Source organism: Geotrypetes seraphini, chromosome 13 (genome assembly GCF_902459505.1).
Source record: "Geotrypetes seraphini chromosome 13, aGeoSer1.1, whole genome shotgun sequence".
Classification (NCBI taxonomy): Eukaryota; Metazoa; Chordata; class Amphibia; order Gymnophiona; family Dermophiidae; genus Geotrypetes; species Geotrypetes seraphini.
The window spans coordinates 33766415-33782878 of NC_047096.1; the positions used below are offsets into that span (position 1 = coordinate 33766415).

At 43.9% G+C, this 16464-nt stretch overlaps 1 protein-coding gene across 1 annotated transcript in view; it reads right to left on the reverse strand.

Annotated features, from left to right (window-relative positions):
• Positions 1-258: 258 nt before the first annotated feature.
• The window catches only part of C13H11orf52 (chromosome 13 C11orf52 homolog), a 37123-nt gene continuing 20917 nt past the window's right edge, over positions 259-16464 (reverse strand). Inside the window, exons 2-4 of the mRNA XM_033917317.1 lie at positions 10024-10052; positions 4907-4935; positions 259-553 (exon numbers count right to left, since the gene is read on the reverse strand). Of these exons, the coding sequence (XP_033773208.1) occupies positions 314-553; positions 4907-4935; positions 10024-10052 (298 nt within the window). The 3' untranslated portion in view covers positions 259-313. The remainder of the gene's footprint in view (positions 554-4906; positions 4936-10023; positions 10053-16464) is intronic.

Consider the following 16464-nt stretch of genomic DNA (forward strand, 5'->3'; position numbering starts at 1 on the left):
TACATTGGTAGGGTGAGAGTTAAGTGATGACCTAAATTTCCTAAGCCAGGATGGGTACCCCAGTGCCCATGGCACTGTTGACATGGCATTATTTAAACACCTTAAACATCCAGCCTCCTCCTTGGCCTTCAGCATTAGGAATCAATGCATTTTTACTAAAGGGATCCCATCAGAACACAATTGTTTTCCCAATACCTTAAAGTGACATACAGGAGTGCAAATCATCTCTAATGATGAAAAATCAACTTGAAAAAAAAATTCATCAATATAATCTTTTTCAATGTGAAACATACTTCCATGAGGGTATACCGCATTACACTAGAGTCCCGTTAAAGTTGTCATAATTTAAATTGGCCCTGGGAAAGCTTATGGTGGCATACTCTGTTTCCTGAGCCTTTTGGAAGCGTCTCACGTCCTCCACTGTCCGCTGAGGAGCTCTGCTGAAGACCTGGATGTCAGCATATTGCACGCTGTCCTCCTTCCGGTTCTTGTTCACCTTGGCATACACTGGGAAATCTGCCACTGTATCATACGTGTGCATGAGCTCCTGTCTCTGGAGAGAAGATAAAGGACTTTAGTAAGTAAACACTTACTGAAAGCAGAAGATACTGAAAGAAAAGGGCCTTCAGAAGACCATGGCAGTAGAAGTGGTTGAGGATGTTATCCTGGGAGGAAATGTATGTGTGTCCTGGGACTTCACCAGTATGGTCAAGCTCCAGGACACACATACATTTCTTCCCAGGATGCTCTACAAGAAGAACTATTCCAGCAGTTGGTAATGGAACCTATGCGGGATGGAGCCATACTGGACTTAGTACTTAATAAATGGGGAAAGTGTTTCTGATGTTATAGTGCAGGGGTAGGCAATTCTGGTCCTCGAGAGCCGGAACCAGGTCAGGTTTTCAGGATATCCACAATAAATATGCATGAGATAGATTTGCATCTCAAGGAGGCAGTGCATGCAAATCCATCTCATACATATTCATTGTGGATATCCTGAAAACCTGACCTGGCTCTAGCGCTCGAGGACCGGAATTGCCTATCCCTGTTATAGTGGGTGATCATCTGGCATCCAGTGATCACTGCATGGTGTGATTTAATATTAAGACAGGTGTAGGGAAGGCTCATTCAAAAGTAAAGGTTCTAGACTTTAAAAAACAAACAAACTAACTTTGTTCAGATGGGGGATTATATCAAGGAACTGTTGTTTGGATGGTAACTGAAAGAAGTAGGAAAGCAGTGGGCAAAACTAAAAGGAGCTATTATAAGGGCAACAAACCATATTGTAATGAAAGAGGAAAAGGCTGCTTTGATTCTCATAAGTAGTAGCTGAAAAGGTAAGGAAAAGAGGTTAGCTTTCATAAACTACAAAAGATCGCAGAAACAGGAAGACAGGCAAAAATATCTGGAAAAGTTAAGAGAGGCTGGTCAAGTAATCAGGAAAGTAAAGATGCAAATGAAAGGAAAAATAGCCGATAAGACATTTGTTAGGTATATTAGTGATAGGAAGAAGTGCATAATTGGCATTCTGAGGCTCAAAGGTGAAGGCAAGAAATATGTAGAAGCTGAAAAAGATAAGGCTGAATTGCTTACCAAATATAGGGATGGATTTTCAGAGGACTGTGTTCGTCAGGAACTAGCTAAACTAAAGGTAGACAGATGGTGTATATCCGAGGGTACTGAAGGAAATTAGGGAAGTTCTGGCAGCTCCGCTAACCTTTTCAAAGCTTCTCTAGAATCTGGAGTGGTACCAGAGGACTGGAGAAGGCCAGATGTGATCCCTTTCCATAAAAGTGGAAGTAGGGAAAAGTAGGGAACTATAGGTCAGTAAGTCTGAATTCTGTGGTAAGTAAATTAATGGAAAGTTGGAAACACTTTTAAAACGCAGAGTAGTAATGTTTCTGGAATCCATTGGATTACAGGACCAGAAGCAACATGGATTCACTTGAGGCATTTCTTATCAGACAAATCGGATTAATTTCTTTGACTGGGTGACCAGAAAATTGGATGGAGAGAGTACACTAGATGTGGTGTATTTAGTTTTAGCAAAGCCTTTGACAGTGTTCCACACAGGCATCTAATAAACAAACTGAGTATCCTCGAGATGGGCGCCAGAGTGACAGACTGGGTCAGAAACTGGTTGAGTGGAAGATGTCAGAGAGTAGTGGTCAATGGAGATCTTTCTAGGAAAGGGAAGGGCTTGGAGATCCCTTCCAGCTAAGTTATACAAAGGACAATTAGGCATGCCTTGAGCACATCAATATTGAAAAGACTGGCTATGCATAAGTGCCCTAAGACCCCTCTAAAATGGCATGCATAAATGATATAGGGCACAACTGCAAGAGGGCATATAAGTGAATAGACTGGGCAAGCCTACTGTCATGTCAGGTCTACAGCTGGCATAACTGCAGGTGCCTAAATGTAATGCCTGCCGATATCGGGTTATGTTAGTGTTCTATAACAGAATTTGGGCACCCAGATGCCGTTATATAATAGGCTCTCACAGAGTGGTAATGGGGCACCTATAATTGTGCCCTTAATTTTTCAGTCAACCATAGAAACATAGAAAGTGATGGCAGATAAGGGCCACGGCCCATCCAGTCTGCCCACCAATGACCTCCCTTACCTTTTTCTGTGAAGAGATCCCACGTGTCGATCCCATTTAGTCTTAAAATCAGGCATGCTGCTGGCCTCAATTACATGTAGTGGAACACTATTCCATCAATCAACCACCCTCTCGGTGAAGAAGTATTTCCTGGTGTCGCTATGCAATTTCCCGCCCCTGATTTTCCACGGATGCCCTCTTGTTGCTGTGGGACCTTTGAAAAAGAAGATATCCTCCTCCACCTCGATATGGCCCGTGAGGTATTTGAACGTCTCGATCATGTCTCCCCTCTCTCTGCGTTCCTCGAATGTGTAAAGCTGCAATTTATCCAGCTGTTCTTCATACGGGAGATCCCTGAGTCCTGAGACCATCTGGGTGGCCATTCGCTGGACCGACTCAAGTCTCAGCACATCTTTGCGGTAATGTGGCCTCCAGAATTGTACACAGTATTCCAGATGGGGGTCTCACCATGGATCTATACAATGGCATTATGACTTCGGGCTTACGGCTGATGAAACTCCTGCATATACAACCTATGATTTGTCTGGCCTTTGATGAAGCTTTCTCCACTTGATTAGCAGTCTTCATGTCCTCACTGATGATCACCCCTAAGTCTCGTTCTGCTACAGTCCTCGCTAGGATCTCACCATTAAGGGTGTAAGTCTTGCATGGATTTTTGCTGCCAAGGTGCATGACCTTGCATTTTTTGGCATTTTCTGTAACAGCCCCAACGATTTGGAACTCTCTTCCGCTTTATTTAAAGATGGAAAATAATTTAAAAACATTCAAAAGCAACTTAAAATGCTTCCTTTTTAAAGATGCTTTTAACTGAAGTTTTATTTTATTTCAAAGTTGATTTTAACTGATGTTTTATTTTAGTTTTTTTTTTTTCTTTTTTTTAACTCCCTGCCCTTTTGTACTTGCCATTAATGTTTCTTCCATTTACTATAGCTATTGTATTTCCTCCCTCTTTACCTTGTGTGTCTTTTGTTCGTTCGTCCATAATAACTTTGCATGTATTATTGTTCGCTTTGTAGTTTTTAGAAAGTATGTATTAACTGTAATATTGTTTGTCTAAAGGAAAAATTTTTTACTCTGTACAACGCTTTGTAGAATCGATAAAGCGTTTAATCAAATAACTAAATAAACAATAAACAATTGAAACTTAGTTGCCAGGTCCTGGACCAATGCTCCAGTAGGAGAAGGTCGTGCGTCATACTGTCGGGCATTGAGTTTTTGTCAGGCCCTGTTGTGCTCTTACCTACTATATTGCATAGTTTGACGTCATCGGCGAATAACATTAATTTACCATGAAGCCATTCAGCCAAGTCCCTTATGAAGATGTTGAATAGGATCGGGCCTAAGACCGAACCTTGCGGCACTCCACTGATCACCTCCGTCGTTTCGGAGGGGGTGCCGTTCACCACCACCCTCTGAAGTCTACCTCCAAGCCAGTCCCCAACCAATGCAGTCAATGTGTCACCCAATCCTATAGAGCTCATCTTGCTCAACAACCTGCGGTGTGGTACGCTATCGAATGCTTTGCTGAAGTCCAAGTACACGATGTCCAGGGACTCCCCAATATCCAGCTTCCCCGTCACCCAGTCAAAAAAGCTGATCAGGTTGGATTGGCAGGACCTCCCCTTTGTAAATCCATGTTGATGGGGATCTTGTAGATTCTCCTCATTCAGGATTGTATCTAATTGGCGTTTGATTAGAGTTTCCATTAGTTTGCTCACTATTGATGTGAGACTCACTGGTCTGTAGTTCGCAGCCTCCTTCCTGCATCCTTTTTTGTAGAGTGGAATGATGTTAGCTGTTTTCCAGTCTAACGGGACTCTACCTATACTAAGGGAGAGATTGAAGAGTGTGGATAGCGGTTCCACCAAGGCGTCACTTAACTTCCTGAGTACCCTGGGGTGTAGGTTGTCTGGCCCCATCGCTTTGTCAACCTTGAGTTTGGACAGCTCACTGTAGACACTGCTGGGCATAAACTCAAAATTACAAACGGGACTACCAAGCTATCCCCTGTCTGCAGCTGAGGGCCGGATCCCGGCGCCTTATGGGTGAAGACTGAGCAGAAGTATTCATTTAAAAGTTTAGCTTTTTCAGAATCCGATTCTACATAGTTCCCGTCTGGTTTCCTAAGGCGTACTATCCCGCCTGTGGGGATGGGAGCAAGGGGGATGGAGAGGAAATGCATCATGCCCACCCAAAATCTGCTATCTGGCTACAGCACTGCCCAGAAGATATAAAAACAGGGAGAGAGGAAAGTGAGTGCATGTTTTAAAAACTGTTTACCTTGATTTCAGATTGCCTGTTACTCACACCTGAAATGGGAAGAGAAAAAATAAACATTAATGCAGGATTTTTAACCATTTGCATAAGCCTCCTAAAATTATATTATATTCAGGTACTTATTTGGTACTTGGGGGGGGGGCATGGAGGGTTAAGTGACTTGCCTAGAGTCGCAAGGAGCTGCAGTGGGAACTGAACTCAGTTGCCCAGGTTCTCAGGCCGCTGCACTAAGCTACCCTCATAGAAACATAGAAATTGACGACAGATAAGGGCCATGGCCCATCTAGTCTGCCCACCCTAATGTCCCTCCCCTACCTTCGCCCTGTGAATAGATCCCATGTGACGATCCCATTTGGCCTTAAAATCAGGCACGCTGCTGGCCTCGATCACATGCAGTGGAAGACTATTCCAGCGATCAACCACCCTTTCTGTGAAAAAGAATTTCCTGGTGTCAGCTCGTAGTTTCCCTCCCCTAATTTTCCACGGATGCCCTCTTGTTGTCGTGGGACCCTTGAAAAGGAAGATATCTTCCTCCGCCTCTATGCAGCCCGTGAGATACTTGAACGTCTCGATCATGTCCCCTCTCTCTCAGCTATACTCACTCGAGGAGCGCAGAGAGAGAGGGGACATGATCGAGACGTTCAAGTATCTCACGGGCCGCATAGAGGCGGAGGAAGATATCTTCCTTTTCAAGGGTCCCACGACAACAAGAGGGCATCCGTGGAAAATTAGGGGAGGGAAACTACGAGCTGACACCAGGAAATTCTTTTTCACAGAAAGGGTAGTTAATCGCTGGAATAGTCTTCCACTGCATGTGATCGAGGCCAGCAGCGTGCCTGATTTTAAGGCCAAATGGGATCGTCACATGGGATCTATTCACAGGGCGAAGGTAAGGGAGGGACATTAGGGTGGGCAGACTAGATGGACCGTGGCCCTTATCTGCCATCAATTTCTATGTTTCTATGAGGGTAGCTTAGTGCAGCGGCCTGAGAACCTGGGCAACTGAGTTTAGTTCCCACTGCAGCTCCTTGCGACTCTGGGCAAGTCACTTAACCCTCCATGCCCCCCCCCCCAAGTACCAAATAAGTACCTGAATATAATATGTAAATTGTTTTGATTGTAACTGCAGAAAGGTATATCCCATCCCATCCCCTTTGCCTGCCTTAAGCTCAGCTTTAACTTCTGTTATATTAAACCGGAGACAAAACCCCAATGGGACAACAGTTCAGATGCCCAAATTACACAGGCTGTGACCCCAATCTGCACTGCGAACCAAAAGAACCCCACACCCTAATGCGTTTTTGTCATATCTTCCATAGAACTCAGCCAATTCTTATGAAATTTAGGGCTCCTTTTACAAAGGTGCGCTAGCGTTTTTAGCGCACGCACCGGATTAGCGTGTGCTACCCGAAAAACTACCACCTGCTCAAGAGGAGGCAGTAGTGGCTAGCGCATGCGGCATTTTAGCGCGCACTATTCCCCTAACGTACAGTTGTAAAAGGAGCCCTTAGTGCGTCGTAATCTGAGGGAAGTTGATGAAAATTATGTAAATATTTCCCACTGTACTATAGCACTACTTTGTGGAAATGGCGTATCTTGCGCAAAAATCTAAAGTCATACAGTAATGTTCAGTTAATCAGATATGCGAAGGGTGCTCCCTTTGCACAAAGGCACGCCCTCAGCCTCAGTGTGTTTGAGGCTTGTCCTCCTGGCTCAGTACAAGATCATGTACAACGTCAATGTGCTCTTGTGTGAGCACCAAGCGAGGTCGTCCACTGCCTGGCTTACGATCCACAGTGCCCGTTGCTCGGAACTTGCATAGCAGCACATCAAGGCTGTTTTTGTTCCAACCCTTCTGTGGGAACTCTTTCAACAATCTTTTACTACCATAACCTTCTGCATGCATCCCATAGAAACAATGCATTTTCACACGATAGTGCTGCGGTACAGTGGGAGATATTTACATCATTTTACACTTCTCCCTCCCTATTCGCGGGGGTTAGGGGCAGAGCCGGCCCGCGAATAGGGAAAAATCGTGAATAACTTTTGGCTGGCTTTGACCCACCCCCGGACCTTACCTGGTGGTCTAGCGGTGACACGGGGCAGGAGCGATCTTCCTACACTCCTGCCCCATGCAGAGCCATGCCATGGTCTCATGAGACTACAACAGGAACTCCCTGTTGTAGTCTCGTGAGAGCACGGGAACTCACAGCACGGCTCTGCATGGGGCAGGAGTGTAGGAAGATAGCTCCTGCCCTGCGTCACCGCTAGACCACCAGGTAAGGTCCATGCTCCAATCTCCCGCACGCCACCTCTGATCGCGCCCCCCCCCCTCCCCCCGCCGCCGCCGCCACCTCTGATTGCCTCTCTCCAAGTCCCGGGGCCATTTTTTTTTCAATGCCGACGAGTGATTCTCAGAGGGGGGCCTGGGGAAAAAAACATGGATAATCGAAACCACGAACGGGGAGGGAGAAGTGTACATCAACTTTCCTCGGGACATGACACACTAAATTTCATAAGAATCGGCAGAATTCTGTGGAAGATACGACAAAAAAACCCATCAGGGTGTGTTGTTGTTTGGCTCACAGTGTATAAAATCATTTATGTACACTTAGGACTAGATTCAGTAAATGGTACCCATATTTGGACACCAAAGAAAATCCCTGCGATGTGCTATTCTATAAAATGGCACTTCAAGTTGTGTGCCATTTATAGAATAGCGCTTGGAGCCAATTTCCACGCCAAATTCTGAAACCTGGTATAAATCCTGCCATGTAAGATAGGCACAGATCACTTGAATTCTATAATACTGTGTACAGACTATGTCAAACCTTTCTTAAAACCAGCTATACTATCTACTCTTACCATAATCTCTGGCAATGTGTTTCAGAGCTTAACTATTCTCTGAGTGAAAAAAGCATTTCCTCTTATTGCTTTTAAAAGTATTTCCGTGTAACTTCGTCGAGTGTCCCCTAGTCTTTGTAATTTTTGACGGAATGAAAAATCGATTCACTTGTACCCGTTCTACTCCATTCAGGATTTTGTAGATTTCAATCATATCTCCCCTCAGCCGTCTCTTTTCCAAGCTGAAGAGCCTTAACCTTTTTAGTCTTTCCTCATACGAGAAGCGTTCCATCCCCTTTATCATCTTGGTCGCTCTTCTTTGAACCTTTTCTAGCGCCACTATATCTTTCTTGAGATACAGAGACCAGAATTGAACGCACTACTCCAGATGAGGTCGCACCATGGAGCGATACAGGGGCATTATAACATTCTTAGTCTTGTTAACCATCCCTTTTTTAATAATTCCTAGCCTCCTGTTTGTTTTTTTTGGCCACCGCCGCACATTGGGCACATCTTTAATAAATGCCCCTGACCTGTTTATACCCACACCCCCTTTTGAGTTGCACCCTAAAAGATTTGCACATGGATCTTTATAGAATAGCACTTCGCAAAATGTGCACGCAGATCCTAATTGTAGCCAAATAACTGGTAGCTAGCATCCAATTATTGCTTGTTAGTAGGTAATTAGTCAAGTAAGGTATATATCTGTGCAATTTGGGTGCACAATTATATAGAATGTGGGGGTACGTGCTTTTATAGACTACTTGTATAAGCAGCATCAATGCACCTACATTTAGGCATGTAAACGTAAGCCAAGTCTATGACCAGCATAAAAGAGCGCAAAGATGCTGTGACCACTGATAAAGCTTAGAGGGAGCCCAGGGCCAAAATAACAGGGCAATTAAAAGCTTCTCTGTTCCTCTGCTGTGATTTTTCCCCTTCATCCTCAATCCAATATGGATCTCATATTTTTAGAAGTGAGGAGAATTTTGGGGCCTAAAGCTATGAGCTACAGTAGCACAGGAAGTGCAAGTGGAAGGCGGGGCATGGGAACATGGAACATCTGTCCCTGGAGTCATTTCCTGATGCTGCTACTGGGCCTCTGGAGTCCCAACTAGGGGATTGGAATGGGGATGGGTACCTGCAGTGAACCGTGGGGTGAGGATGGGGCCAGAACTTGCGGGGACAGGGACAAATTATGCCCCCCGTGTCATTCTCTAAAAACATGAGACTAGTATTAATATGTAAAATCTTAACACATCTTACACAATTAGTAACTGAATTCAATGATTAAAAAATTGCAGAACCTGCTTTTTGATTTAAATGAACTACTGCTAAATGACATCATTTGTGTCTTGTCTGCCTTTGATGTGGCAACAAGAGTGTTGTCTGCTGATCAGACATACCATCTGTGACATCCTTCCATCATATTTTTCTCAGTGAAATCCAGGATGCCTGGCCCTACCCTGTTCCCCCCGAGTCCCACCCCACCCCATTCTGCCTTTGGCCCCACCCTCCGAAAGCCTTGTCTCATTATTCCTGGCCTCCAGGCCTCCGAGCATGCACAGATGCGTGTGAGGTCATCCACACACACTCAGAGCCCCTCCACACATGGCCAGAGCTTTCCAAAACTTGGACAACTGCTGGGTTTTGGAAAGTCTGTCCGGGCACCTGGACAAGCCTCTAAAAAGAGGACATGTTCAGGTTTTCTCGGACATCTGATAACCATACTCAAGCATCTTACTTAACAGATTCATCCATCATTGCTGGCATCAAGGAACATTTCCAACATTCAATAGACACTTATTTTCCTGTTCATCCACTACACAGTTTAAGTTCTCTTCTACACCCATGTCTGAAACTGCCCAGATGATGTAAAACAGGGCTGCCCAAGTCCTGTCCTCAAGATCTACTGGCAGGTCAGGTTTTCTGGATATTTGCAATGAATATGCATGAGAGAGATTTTCCTGCATTGCCTTCTTGGTATGCAAATTTCTCTCATGCATGTTCATTGCGGATATCCAGAAAACCTGGCCTGCCAGTAGATCTCGAGGACCGGACTTGGGCAGCCCTGATGTAAAACATACATAACTGAAAGAGAAACCTGGTAAACGTAGACAAAATTCAGACAGGAGCCACAAGATGGTGCCATTTCTCCAAATATGATAACTTTCACCATTTGGGCTGCCCTGACCCTCCCTCCTTTCATTTAGAAAGGTGGACATCAATTCTGAAGACCATGAAATTTAACACAAAAGAACAAAAACTTATTTTACCTCTTTTTTCTTTTCTGCCAAAAAATTTCCTAAAGAGAAGAAGAGATTTTGATTAATGTGGATTAGGCAAAATATAGCAGTGCTCTTCATAGAGGCCAAGATTTTCATATGAATGAGGGAGCCAAACAGCAAATTACTCCTCCCCAAACACAGTGAAGGAACTTGCTCAATATTGGGGGCTTCAGGACCCACTGGCATCCATAGAACTGACACCTATCGCTCACATAACTATCTGTAACAGCAAGATCTTTACAGAAAGATTAAATCTAACAGCACAAAGGACCCAGCTACTTTTCTTTTGCATTGTCATAGGCCTCTGTTGAAAATCTAGAGCCAGCTCTGTCCAACTTTCTCTTCATTTCCTTTCACCTATGGTTCTTCTGGGCTTAACCCAGGCTTTCTTGAATTCTGTAGCAGATTTTGTCTTCACCACTTCTTTTGAAGGCTGTTCCATATCCCCACCTCGCCGTTTATAAATAGAGAATTTTTAATGTTACTCATGTGTTCCACTCCCCATTTGAATTTCATAGTCTGATGTCTTGTTCCAAAACTCCCTATACATTGAGAAATACTGAATTTGTTTCTTGTGGTTTAGTACTTCCCAAGAATCGATAGGGCCATACTGAAATACTATACCTTTAATCGCACGGGAATGTCTCTCACTGTATTGTCTTGCGAGATGTTGTCTTGTGCTTATTTATCCTGCGCGTGATTGTGTTGTGCGCGATTTGTGTCGCGCTCAATTATTGTACGCGCGATTGTTGTGGTGTGCATTTGTGTTGTGCGTAATTGTGCTTGCGTGCAATTGTGCGGTATTGTCTATGCGCATTTGACTTGCCACCCCTTTACAAAAATATAAAGGAGATTTATTGGACTAACAGTTCATTTTTTAAAATTACCTTTGGAAGGTAGCCCTTCTTCTTCAGATCAGAAATAAGAAAATGTTGACAAATTTCAGAATATATATAAATGAAACATGTAAGTATTCCAATGACAGTCTCACAGGAAGAGGGAGGGGTGAGCAAGGTAAGAAATAGAGGGCTGGGTGAGTGGGAAACAGGAAGGTGACAAAGCAATTTAAATTCATGTTTGTAATGCAAAAGAAAACCAAAGTCTTTGTTAAGTCCTGTCTGGTGGGTGTCAAAATATTTTATCATCATTTTGGATTTCAAAAGGTCTTATATTCCTGGATTGCAGTCCTAGAAATATAATTCCCAACATTTTAAAAGAATGCAGACAGTACACATGGCGAAGTCTTCTCCCTCACCGCATTACAGCTGGTACCAATTTTTTAAGAATTATTTCTAAAACTCTGTAGGAATCTGTAGTTAAGTTCTACAAATTAATGGATCTAGGTGCATTTAGCCTTCTTTGGGAGTATTTAGGAAAGACAAGTATGCATTCTGTTTTTCATACATCCCAACCTTCATGTCTATGATTAGCTACTGGAACACGATCGGGTTATTTTTAACTAGTCAGATGAAAATAATTCCTAACTAAGGGAAAATAGACAGCTGAAAGTCACTTTCTTCTTTTCTGTGAATGTGTTACTATTAACTTGGCATGTTAAGTGCACCTGCTCATTAAATCACCATCAGGAGACAGCTCCTTAGTTGGTAGAGTTGAAAAAAACCCAAAAGGTCCATTGTGTCCAGTCTTGTAATTGCTAGGACAGCAATCAGGCAATCAAACCAGGAAATATCGTATTTGCCTAGGGCCCAACTCTAAAAGGTTAGCAAGCTCATTGGGCCCTACATTCTAATATAGAAACATTTTAAAACTCCCATTAATGGGGCTTCACATTGCTCCAATTGCTGAGGAAAACTAGCATTGGAGGACAGAGATGCCAATGGTGAACTGTTCCAAAGAGTGAGATTTTCTAGACGGTGCATGAACGGTATAAATCCAGAATGATTTAAGTGTCCAGAGGACGTTTCTTTCAAAGCATGCAGTCCTTTTGGAGGGCCCACCGGAGGGGGTCGTGACTCCCCCGGGGGCTCTTCCACCACCCATCAGTCCCAATGACTCATTGCCAGTCCTTCCCCTGGTTCTCGTCGGAGCCCGGCTGCGGGAGTTCTACCGGAGGTGGGCCAAGAACACCATGGATCAGTGGTTCCTGGAAATGTTTTGTGATGGTTATGCTCTGGAGCTTGCCCGACCTTTGTCAGATCGTTTCCTCTCCTCTCCTTGTCAGGTGACTTGGAAGAAAAGAGCTTTCCATCAGACACTGTTCAGGTTGCTAGACCTCAAAGTGGTAGTCCCGGTGCCTTCTCAGGAGCTGCGCACCAGCAGGTACAGTCAAACCTCGGTTTGCGAGTAACCCAGTTTGCGAGTGTTTTGCAAGATGAGCAAAACATTCTCGCAAAACTTGTCTCGCAAATTGAGTGTTGACTCGATTTGCGAGCACCCCCCCCTCCGAGAACCGGCATTGCTCCCCCCCCGCTCACTAAGCCCCCTCCCGCTCGAACCGGCACACCCCTGCGCGAACAACTTGAGCTTACCCCTTCCCTCCCCCCCCGGTGCCGCTTGAAGATCTTCCTGCCTCTGCCAGGCCTTGAGCATGCATCTGCGCATGCTCAAGGCCTTCTACTTCTCCCTCTTGCAGAGAATCTTGGCACATGCGAGGATGCCCTCCAGACGCAGCCCCAAAGAGATGTAGTTTGGGTGGGACCAAGGTTGGGTGTGGCAGAACAGGGCAGGGCTGTGGGCAGAATGGGGCAGGGCCACACGTTCTCTTTTTTTTGAGGACAAAATCTGGTAACCCTAGCTTTGCCTCTCTATTCAAGCTTACTACAGAAAGGGAAAAGTGGATAGGAGGTAAAGTTGCTAGCTTAAAGGAAAAGGCATTTCTCAATAGATGAAGAGAGTGCATTTGAAAATGCTCTCCTCCTTGAGGATACCCTCAATAGTCCGAAGGTGGGCTGGTGGGGTATTTGTTATTGACATACACTGGTCAGCAGTGTTGCGGTCGCGTATGGGAAGATACTTGGTGGCTCTCCTTCAGCTCGTTTGGATCCAAAGTGGTCCCAAGTTAAAATTTAGAGAATACCACTGACTTAAGAGGGAACAGTGGTTGTGGATACAGTGATAAGAGAGAAACAGGGGGAGGCAGCACATAGGAAAGTGTGTTCAGATTTCTCCCTGCTGCGTAGGCCACTTGGCTTTTCTTCTCATGGAAAGTAGTGATCAAGATTTGTGCAATGGCAAAGGGATTCCAGTGAGAGAAGGGGACTCAAACAGTCAGAGTGAAAGAACCTTCAGTTGAGTGTGACACCTTCCTAATGAGCGAAACCTGGCATGTGGGAAGATGTAGCAAGTAAGATGTATAGCTTGCTGTTGCCACCTGCTGGCTGGAGGGCTATGCACAGTCTCACTCATTTGGACTGATCTGCGTAACTGTCATCTGTCTAACTTTAAGCAATCTATTGAGAATTACAACCATAGTGGACTTTTGATTTCAGAGTCATTTTACTGTAGTGATTCAGAAGTCAAAGAGAATAGAACTGGCATAGTTCATTCTCCTGCCTGAAGATCACTCTACAAAGATGATTATTTGGATCAGGGCCTTTTATAGGGATGGGTAAGAAGGGTACTCACCTGGAGAACTGGGCCAGGAGGAGGGAGGCCACTACTGTTTACTACTACTACCACTTATTTCTATAGCGCTGCTCGACATAAGCAGGACTGTAAATGTAAGAGACAATTCCTGCTCAATAGAGCTTACAAACTAATTAATCAGACAAACAGGAAAAATAGGGGTTAGAGAATCTCTCACAGAGGAAATGATAAAACAGATGTGGGTACTTTACAAGTGAGTAGGAGTAGGAGTTAAAAGCAGCCTTGAAAAAGTGGGCTTTTAGCCTAGATTTGAGTTCTGCCAGAGACGGAGCTTGAAGGAGACTCAAGACTTTAAAATTAAATGTTTACTATATAGCAGTGGTCTCAAACTCAAACTCTTTGCAGGGCCACATTATGGATTTGTAGGTACTTGGAGGGCCTCAAAAAATAGTTAATGTCTTGTTAAAGAAATGACAATTTTGCATGAGGTAAAACTCTTTATAGTTTATTAATCTTTCCTTTTGGCCAAGTCTTAATAATATTGTAATTTATAGCTAAAGAGACATATGATCAAGAAACTGTTTTATTTTACTTTTGTGATTATGATAAACATACCAAGGGCCTCAAAACTGTACCTGGAGGGCCGCATGTGGCCCCCGGGCCACGTGTTTGAGACCACTGCTATATAGGATGACAATGCTAATGGTTCCTTGCTGTTTTAGATATCTTACATTGCATGTATATTTTTATGTAGAATATACAGCACTGTCACACTTGAGGACCATCATGAAAAATACAAAGTGTTGTGGAATGGAGGGGCAAGATAGTTCTCCTCAAATGAAGCTCCAGGGAGTATGACTCCCTCCTTCTAACAAGTTAACTTAATCATGTATTTCTAATGAGAATAACTAATTGGCAGACTGGATGGGCCATTCAGGTCTTTATCTGCTGTCATTTACTATGTTACTGTGTTTAAAGTGTTAATATGATAGTGATATGCAGTTATGTGTATTTCTGGGTCATTCTTGGGGGACAGAGAGAGGGCAAAGGCTGGCTGTGACTGTAGAGTTCTTATCCAAATCTCAACAGGAGAGAGGTGGAGGATGCCTATTACACTTCTCCCTCCATATTCGCGGTTTCGGTGTCTGCGGCTCTTCATGCGCAGGCTCCGCCCCCAAATTTACATCAAAGGAAGCTCCCAGCGATGCACAGGGAAAAATCGATCCACTAAGTGTTGTACAAAGGAAATTGCAGCACTTTCTTGACAGGAACAGGTCATTTTATTCACGGTTTTGTGTCTTTTTTTGGGATTTTTACAGAAAAACAGCAAATAACTTTTGAAATGTTATTCGCGGTTTTTCCATATTCGCGGCTATGTTCCGCCCGCATCCACTGCGAATATGGAGGGAGAAGTATTTAATCATCTGGAAGTTATTTAGTGGGAATGAGTTATTAAAACAGGTTAAGCAGGGTCTTAGACTACGGGTCTGCACTCAGCATCTTTTATTTGTATGTTATTGCTTGATAAACCATCCATCACTACATAAAACATGCCACTAAGTGTTTACATACTACAGAAAATTAAAATAAAATACAAACAGGTAAGACTAAAATTTAAAAAACAGGGAGCACCTGCAATGCCAGTGCAGTCACTTTGTTTGCTAGGGGTGCCTGCCCTTGATCTTCACATCTGTTTCTCTAAATCAGGGGTAAGGAACTCCGGTCCTCGAGAGCCATATTTCAGTTGGGTTTTCAGGATTTCCCCAATGAATATGCATGAGATCTATTTGCATGCACTGCTTTCAATGCATATTCATTGGGGGAAATCCTGAAACCCAACTGGAATACGGCTCTCGAGGACCGGAGTTCCCTACCCCTGCTCTAAGTGAACTGGTTACAGCTGGCTTTGGAAACAAAAGCATTTTGTAATTTATAAGCTTCTGGTGTGCAGAGACTGAAACTCAGAAGACGAAGGTATGCAGAGAGCCAGTAATTCTCCTTTATAGGTCATAGCCAAGGCCGCTCCCCTCTGGTCACCCGAAGTCACACACGAGTTCCATTTCCCCTTTGGAGTTGCCTGTTCCTATTACCACCTGCCTGGGAGATGAGCTGGGAGACTAAGTACCTGGCTGTCTGCCCAGGGTAAGGTTTCTAAGCTCAGCACTGAAACTGAAAAGGTTTAAAACAGAGCCACAATTGCATTCCAACAGTGCCATTCCCATCTGTGCCCCTGATATGATGAAATAATTAGCACCTAGACTTGTTCCTATAGGCCAGAGCCACAGTAGATTGCCTTTCTACCACTACTACTACCGTATTTCCCCAACGATAGGCCGCGGCCTATACATTGATTGTGCAAACCTACCTATTGGGTGCAGCTTGCTTAAATGGGGTGGCCTATCTAAAAAACATGAAAACTCATTCACTAAAAGTATAATTCAGTGCACAAAAAAGACAACATACCCAAATGATTCATTGAATTTAAATGTACTGTTTACTTCAAAAAATCATAGATAGTGACGGTGTTCATAGTGGTGGAAGTGCGTGCAAAGCTTCCTCATTTTTCCGACAATTTCTCACTTGTTTTTCCAACTACTTCAAAATGGCGTCCAACTGCACGATTGCCGTTTTGTGTCGCAAAAGCAACGACCTGGAGTTTAAATTCTGTAGCGTTAAGACTTGCGTCGCGGCATGATATTGTCAATTTTTATCAATTTAATTTTTATCAATTTAATTGTTCACTACGCATAGATTTGCAAAGGCCTACAGGGGCAGGCCAAATTAGATGCTTTTACTTCAGTAACGCCGCGGCTAATAACATGGAGTGGCTTATCATAGAGTTTTAAAACATAAATAAGTATTTTCTGCGGTTTATAGAATGGG